General features: G+C 48.2%; 1 protein-coding gene across 1 annotated transcript; it reads right to left on the reverse strand.

The window, feature by feature from the left end:
* Positions 1 to 923: 923 nt before the first annotated feature.
* Positions 924 to 1,502, reverse strand: LOC135574928 (uncharacterized protein in mobD 3'region-like). Its single transcript, XM_065027049.1, has one exon. The coding sequence runs from the start codon at positions 1,500 to 1,502 to the stop codon at positions 924 to 926; it is 579 nt and encodes a 192-aa protein (XP_064883121.1).
* Positions 1,503 to 8,602: the final 7,100 nt, after the last annotated feature.

An 8,602-nucleotide genomic window follows, 5' to 3' on the forward strand; every position in this document is an offset into this window, starting at 1 on the left:
CAGCCAGAACTGTTTCCTGTTGTGTGTCTGCACCAGCCAGAACTGTTTCCTGTTGTGTGTCTGCACCAGCCAGAACTGTTTCCTGTTGTGTGTCTGCACCAGCCAGAACTGTTTCCTGTTGTGTGTCTGCACCAGCCAGAACTGTTTCCTGTTTTGTGTCTGCACCAGCCAGAACTGTTTCCTGTTGTGTGTCTGCACCAGCCAGAACTGTTTCCTGTTGTGTGTCTGCACCAGCCAGAACTGTTTCCTGTTGTGTGTCTGCACCAGCCAGAACTGTTTCCTGTTGTGTGTCTGCACCAGCCAGAACTGTTTCCTGTTGTGTGTCTGCACCAGCCAGAACTGTTTCCTGTTGTGTGTCTGCACCAGCCAGAACTGTTTCCTGTTGTGTGTCTGCACCAGCCAGAACTGTTTCCTGTTGTGTGTCTGCACCAGCCAGAACTGTTTCCTGTTGTGTGTCTGCACCAGCCAGAACTGTTTCCTGTTGTGTGTCTGCACCAGCCAGAACTGTTTCCTGTTGTGTGTCTGCACCAGCCAGAACTGTTTTCGGTTGTTTCTCTTTGTTAATTTTGTTATTTCCGTGTTAATTCTAATAATTATGGACACATACCACGCTGCACCTTGGTCCTAACCTTCTTCCACCAACAACGGCCGTTACACCAACACTCTAACCACTAGGGTACCTGCCGCCCCAGTATACACCAGAGCTGTGTCCAGGAGTCCTAAAGGACTAGAAGGGCACCAGGCGTTGTTATGAAGGGTTGTGTCTGTGTGATCATCAGTCATCCAGCCCATCTAGGTTCAGCAACATACAGCCAGCTACTGTTAATGCTACTGTTAATGCATGCTAGCTCTTTTAAATGTAACCTTTATTTAACTAGGCAAGTCAGTTAAAATAACACATTCTAGAGGACAGAGTCTGACTGCTAGACCCTGGTTAGGTTATCCGTGGTTAGGTTATCCCTGGTTAGGTTATCCGTGGTCAGGTTAGCCCTGGTTAGGTTAGCCGTGGTCAGGTTAGCCCTGGTTAGGTTATCCGTGGTTAGGTTATCCCTGGTTAGGTTATCCGTGGTCAGGTTAGCCCTGGTTAGGTTATCCGTGGTCAGGTTAGCCCTGGTTAGGTTATCTGTGGTTAGGTTATCCCTGGTTAGGTTATCCGTGGTTAGGTTATCCCTGGTTAGGTTATCCGTGGTCAGGTTAGCCGTGGTTAGGTTAGCCCTGGTTAGGTTATCCGTGGTCAGGTTAGCCGTGGTCAGGTTATCCGTGGTTAGGTTAGCCCTGGTCAGATTAGCCGTGGTCAGGTTATCCGTGGTCAGGTTATCCGTGGTCAGGTTAGCCGTGGTCAGGTTATCCGTGGTCAGGTTAGCCCTGGTTAGGTTATCCCTGGTCAGTTTAGCCGTGGTTAGGTTAGCCCTAGTCAGGTTAGCCGTGGTTAGGTTAGCCCTGGTCAGATTAGCCGTGGTCAGGTTATCCGTGGTCAGGTTATCCGTGGTCAGGTTAGCCATGGTCAGGTTATCCGTGGTCAGGTTAGCCGTGGTCAGGTTATCCGTGGTCAGGTTAGCCGTGGTCAGGTTATCCGTGGTCAGGTTATCCGTGGTCAGGTCAGCCGTGGTCAGATTAGCGTGGTCAGGTTAGCCGTGGTCAGGTTAGCGTGGTCAGGTTGGTCAGGTTAGCCGTTGTCTGGTTAGCCGTGGTCATGTTAGCGTGGTCGTGGTCTGGTTAGCCGTGGTGTTAGCCGTGGTCAGGTTAGCCGTGGTCAGATTAGCCGTGGTCAGATTAGCCGTGGTCAGGTTAGCCATGGTCAGATTAGCCGTGGTCAGGTTATCCGTGGTCAGGTTTGCCGTGGTCAGGTTATCCGTGGTCAGGTTAGCCGTGGTCAGGTTATCCGTGGTCAGGTTATCCGTGGTCAGGTCAGCCGTGGTCAGATTAGCCGTGGTCAGGTTAGCCGTGGTCAGGTTAGCCGTTGTCTGGTTAGCCGTGGTCAGGTTAGCCGTTGTCTGGTTAGCCGTGGTCAGATTAGCCGTGGTCAGATTAGCCGTGGTCAGGTTAGCCATGGTCAGATTAGCCGTGGTCAGGTTATCCGTGGTCAGGTTTGCCGTGGTCAGGTTATCCGTGGTCAGGTTAGCCGTGGTCAGGTTATCCGTGGTCAGGTTAGCCATGGTGGTCAGGTTATCCGTGGTCAGGTTATCCGTGGTCAGGTTAGCCCTGGTCAGATTTGCCCTGGTCAGGTTAGCCCTGGTCAGGTTAGCCCTGGTCAGGTTAGCCGTGGTTAGGTTATCCCTGGTCAGATTAGCCGTGGTCAGGTTAGCCGTGGTCAGGTTAGCCCTGGTCAGATTAGCCGTGGTCAGGTTAGCCCTGGTCAGATTAGCCGTGGTCAGGTTAGCCGCGGTCAGATTAGCCGTGGTCAGATTAGCCGTGGTTAGATTAGCCGTGGTCAGGTTAGCCGCGGTCAGATTAGCCGTGGTCAGATTAGCCGTGGTCAGGTTAGCCGTGGTCAGATTAGCCGTGGTCAGGTTAGCCGTGGTCAGGTTAGCCGTTGTCTGGTTAGCCGTGGTCAGATTAGCCGTGGTCAGATTAGCCGTGGTCAGGTTAGCCGTGGTCAGATTAGCCGTGGTCAGGTTAGCCGTGGTCAGGTTAGCCGTGGTCAGATTAGCCGTGGTCAGATTAGCCGTGGTCAGGTTAGCCGTGGTCAGATTAGCCGTGGTCAGGTTAGCCGCGGTCAGATTAGCCGTGGTCAGGTTAGCCGTGGTCTGGTTATCCGTGGTCAGATTAGCCGTGGTCAGATTAGCCGTGGTCAGATTAGCCGTGGTCAGGTTAGCCGTGGTCAGATTAGCCGTGGTCAGGTTGGTCAGGTTAGCGTGGTCAGATTAGCCGTGGTCAGGTTAGCGGTCAGATTGGTCTGGTTATCCGTGGTCAGTGGTCAGGTTAGCCCGTGGTCAGATTAGCCGTGGGTTAGCGCGGTCAGGTTAGTCAGTTAGCCGTGGTCAGATTAGCCGTGGTCAGATTAGCCGTGGTCAGATTAGCCGTGGTCAGGTTAGCCGTGGTCAGGTTAGCCGTCAGATTAGAGGTTAGCCGTGGTCTCAGATTAGCCGTGGTCAGGTTAGCCGTGGTCAGGGTCAGATTAGCCGTGGTTAGATTAGCCGTGGTCAGATTAGCCGTGGTCAGGTTAGCCGTGGTCAGGTTAGCCGTGGTCAGGTTAGCCGTGGTCAGATTAGCCGTGGTCAGATTAGCCGTGATCAGATTAGCCGTGGTTAGTCGACATCCCTGACTGTTTTCCATTATTATTCAATATTCCTATAACGTAAGGTTCTATGTATGTGTATTCCTATGGTTGCTAGTCCCTTTAATATGACCACGTAGGTCTGAGGGTTACAGCAGGCTCATCTCAATCTGCTCATGGGTTTATTGCCCTTTAATATGACCACGTAGGTCTGAGGGTTACAGCAGGCTCATCTCAATCTGCTCATGGGTTTATTGCCCTTTAATATGACCACGTAGGTCTGAGGGTTACAGCAGGCTCATCTCAATCTGCTCATGGGTTTATTGCCCTTTAATATGACCACGTAGGTCTGAGGGTTACAGCAGGCTCATCTCAATCTGCTCATGGGTTTATTGCCCTTTAATATGACCACGTAGGTCTGAGGGTTACAGCAGGCTCATCTCAATCTGCTCATGGGTTTATTGCCCTTTAATATGACCACGTAGGTCTGAGGGTTATAGCAGGCTCATCTCAATCTGCTCATGGGTTTATTGCCCTTTAATATGACCACGTAGGTCTGAGGGTTATAGCAGGCTCATCTCAATCTGCTCATGGGTTTATTGCCCTTTAATATGACCACGTAGGTCTGAGGGTTATAGCAGGCTCATCTCAATCTGCTCATGGGTTTATTGCCCTTTAATATGACCACGTAGGTCTGAGGGTTATAGCAGGCTCATCTCAATCTGCTCATGGGTTTATTGCCCTTTAATATGACCACGTAGGTCTGAGGGTTATAGCAGGCTCATCTCAATCTGCTCATGGGTTTATTGCCCTTTAATATGACCACGTAGGTCTGAGGGTTACAGCAGGCTCATCTCAATCTGCTCATGGGTTTATTGCCCTTTAATATGACCACGTAGGTCTGAGGGTTATAGCAGGCTCATCTCAATCTGCTCATGGGTTTATTGCCCTTTAATATGACCACGTAGGTCTGAGGGTTACAGCAGGCTCATCTCAATCTGCTCATGGGTTTATTGCCCTTTAATATGACCACGTAGGTCTGAGGGTTATAGCAGGCTCATCTCAATCTGCTCATGGGTTTATTGCCCTTTAATATGACCACGTAGGTCTGAGGGTTATAGCAGGCTCATCTCAATCTGCTCATGGGTTTATTGCCCTTTAATATGACCACGTAGGTCTGAGGGTTATAGCAGGCTCATCTCAATTTGCTCATGGGTTTATTGCCCGTTGCATTGTCCCACATTCGTTGAAGTACGTCTGTATGTTACATTGTTTGAAACCAGAACCACTAGAACTCTCACCTCCAGAAAGCAATTGTCTGTGTAGACCCTGTTCTGTGTCACAAATTGCACCCTAATCCCTAAGTAGTGTCCTATGGGCCCTGGTCAAAAGAAGGGAATAGGGTGTCATTTAGGACACTGCCTGGCTTCTCACCTGAGTCTGTTACTGACGTATTGAAATATAAAGAGCTCTCAGTAAAAGGTTTCTGGTTTATTAAGTTATAATTGTGTCTGTTCAAAGTGTTGGTGACTCAGTGTGTCAGTCATCTTTAACATGTATTGGGTCAATCTTTCCTCTGTGCTTTGGCTCCCTGCTGTTCTTTCTATCCCTGCTCCCTGCTGTTCTCTTCCCTTCTCTCTCTCGATCCCCCCATCTCTCTCTCTCGACCCCCTCCTCTCTTTCTCTCTCTCTTTCTGGTGGTCTTTATCTACGGGTTGAAGAGGGACATAACATGCTGGCCTTTATCTATGGGTTGAGGAGGGACATAACATGCTGGTCTTTATCTACGGGTTGGGGAGGGACATAACATGCTGGTCTTTATCTATGGGTTGTTGAGGAGGGACATAACATGCTGGTCTTTATCTACGGGTTGGGGAGGGACATAACATGCTGGTCTTTATCTATGGGTTGTTGAGGAGGGACATAACATGCTGGTCTTTATCTACGGGTTGAGGAGGGACATACCATGCTGGTCTTTATCTACGGGTTGAGGAGGGACATACCATGCTGGTCTTTATCTACGGGTTGTTGAGGAGGGACATAACATGCTGGTCTTTATCTACGGGTTGAGGAGTGACATAATATGCTGGTCTTTATCTATGGGTTGAGGAGGGACATAACATGCTGGTCTTTATCTATGGGTTGTTGAGGAGGGACATAACATGCTGGTCTTTATCTACGGGTTGTTGAGGAGGGACATAACATGCTGGTCTTTATCTACGGGTTGTTGAGGAGGGACATAACATGCTGGTCTTTATCTATGGGTTGTTGAGGAGGGACATAACATGCTGGTCTTTATCTACGGGTTGATGAGTGACATACCATGCTGGTCTTTATCTATGGGTTGAGGAGGGACATAACATGCTGGTCTTTATCTACTGGTTGAGGAGGGACATAACATGCTGGTCTTTATCTATGGGTTGAGGAGGGACATAACATGCTGGTCTTTATTTATGGGTTGAGGAGGGACATAACATGCTGGTCTTTATCTACGGGTTGAAGAGGGACATAACATGCTGGTCTTTATCTACGGGTTGTTGAGGAGGGACATAACATGCTGGTCTTTATCTACTGGTTGAGGAGGGACATAACATGCTGGTCTTTATCTACGGGTTGTTGAGGAGGGACATAACATGCTGGTCTTTATCTACGGGTTGAGGAGGGACATACCATGCTGGTCTTTATCTACGGGTTGAGGAGGGACATACCATGCTGGTCTTTATCTACGGGTTGTTGAGGAGGGACATAACATGCTGGTCTTTATCTACGGGTTGAGGAGTGACATAATATGCTGGTCTTTATCTATGGGTTGAGGAGGGACATAACATGCTGGTCTTTATCTATGGGTTGTTGAGGAGGGACATAACATGCTGGTCTTTATCTACGGGTTGTTGAGGAGGGACATAACATGCTGGTCTTTATCTACGGGTTGTTGAGGAGGGACATAACATGCTGGTCTTTATCTATGGGTTGTTGAGGAGGGACATAACATGCTGGTCTTTATCTACGGGTTGATGAGTGACATACCATGCTGGTCTTTATCTATGGGTTGAGGAGGGACATAACATACTGGTCTTTATCTACTGGTTGAGGAGGGACATAACATGCTGGTCTTTATCTATGGGTTGAGGAGGGACATAACATGCTGGTCTTTATTTATGGGTTGAGGAGGGACATAACATGCTGGTCTTTATCTACGGGTTGAAGAGGGACATAACATGCTGGTCTTTATCTACGGGTTGTTGAGGAGGGACATAACATGCTGGTCTTTATCTACTGGTTGAGGAGGGACATAACATGCTGGTCTTTATCTACGGGTTGTTGAGGAGGGACATAACATGCTGGTCTTTATCTACGGGTTGTTGAGGAGGGACATAACATGCTGGTCTTTATCTATGGGTTGAGGAGGGACATAACATGCTGGTCTTTATTTATGGGTTGAGGAGGGACATAACATGCTGGAAGGAAGTCAGATTAACTTGTGGCCACCCGAATTTTTCAGGTCGTTATCTACGGGTTGAGGAGGGACATAACATGCTGGTCTTTATTTATGGGTTGAGGAGGGACATAACATGCTGGTCTTTATCTACGGGTTGGGGAGGGACATAACATGCTGGTCTTTATCTACGGGTTGAAGAGGGACATAACATGCTGGTCTTTATCTACGGGTTGAGGAGTGACATAACATGCTAGTCTTTATCTATGGGTTGTTGAGGAGGGACATAACATGCTGGTCTTTATCTACAGGTTGGGGAGGGACATATCATGCTGGTCTTTATCTACGGGTTGGGGAAGGACATAACATGCCTTTATCTACGGGTTGAGGAGGGACATAACATGCTGGTCTTTATCTACGGGTTGAGGAGGAGGGACATAACATGCTGGTCTTTATCTACGGGTTGTTGAGGAGGGACATAACATGCTGGTCTTTATCTACTGGTTGAGGAGGGACATAACATGCTGGTCTTTATCTACGGGTTGTTGAGGAGGGACATAACATGCTGGTCTTTATCTACGGGTTGTTGAGGAGGGACATAACATGCTGGTCTTTATCTATGGGTTGAGGAGGGACATAACATGCTGGTCTTTATTTATGGGTTGAGGAGGGACATAACATGCTGGTCTTTATCTACGGGTTGAGGAGGGACATAACATGCTGGTCTTTATTTATGGGTTGAGGAGGGACATAACATGCTGGTCTTTATCTACGGGTTGGGGAGGGACATAACATGCTGGTCTTTATCTACGGGTTGAAGAGGGACATAACATGCTGGTCTTTATCTACAGGGTTGAGGAGTGAGATAACATGCAGTCTTTATCTATGGGTTGTTGAGGAGGGACATAACATGCTCAGTAGAGGTCTTTATCTACAGGTTGGGGAGGGACATATCATGCTGGTCTTTATCTAGGGTTGGGGAAGGACATAAGGATGCCTTTATCTACGGGTTGAGGAGGGACATAACATGCTGGTCTTTATCTAAGGGTTGAGGAGGGACCAGGACAGACATCATAGGTCCAGTGAAAAAACAACTAGCTGAAGCTGCTCTGATTGTAGTCGGTTGTGAACCACAGACCGTGACAGACACCGCTTCAGTCAGTACTTAAATCTGTTAACTGACAGAAGGGATAACTACAGGGATGTTGTCAATGAGAACCCTTTTATCTGAACAGTAGAGAACCCAGAGTCAGATGAACTTGTGGACACCGTTTTCAGGTCGATGTGTCCAGTATGAAGGAAGTCAGATTAACTTGTGGACACCGTTTTCAGGTCGATGTGTCCAGTATGAAGGAAGTCAGATGAACTTGTGGACACCGTTTTCAGGTCGATGTGTCCAGTATGAAGGAAGTCAGATTAACTTGTGGCCACCGTTTTCAGGTCGATGTGTCCAGTATGAAGGAAGTCAGAGGTAGTTTCTCACTGAGAAAGGGATATATAAATAAATCTGTGGCTGAGGAGGGACGTCGTGGGTGGATATGGAGGAAGGAAGTAAAGGAACTTAACGTGGGGTTTTCATCAGTGGTCTGACTCAGACGGGGCTGTAATGAAGGGGGTCATGAATAGAAATGAAGTGGATGGGGGCGTGCTACCTATAATAAGGACCACCATGAGGTTAGATTCATCCAGCATGACTCACAGCAGACCACAGAAACCAGAGCTCTGGAATGGAAACTAACAGAAACCAGAGCTCTGGAATGGAAACGAACAGAAACCAGAGCTCTGACAAAAACTCAGGAATGGAAAACAAACAGAAACCAGAGCTCTGACAGAACCTCAGGAATGGAAACGAACAGAAACCAGAGCTCTGGAATGGAAACTAACAGAAACCAAACCAGAGCTCTGACAGAAACAGAGCTCAGGAATGGAAAACAAACAGAAACCAGAGC

Source organism: Oncorhynchus nerka, linkage group LG14 (genome assembly GCF_034236695.1).
Source record: "Oncorhynchus nerka isolate Pitt River linkage group LG14, Oner_Uvic_2.0, whole genome shotgun sequence".
Lineage (NCBI taxonomy): Eukaryota > Metazoa > Chordata > Actinopteri > Salmoniformes > Salmonidae > Oncorhynchus > Oncorhynchus nerka.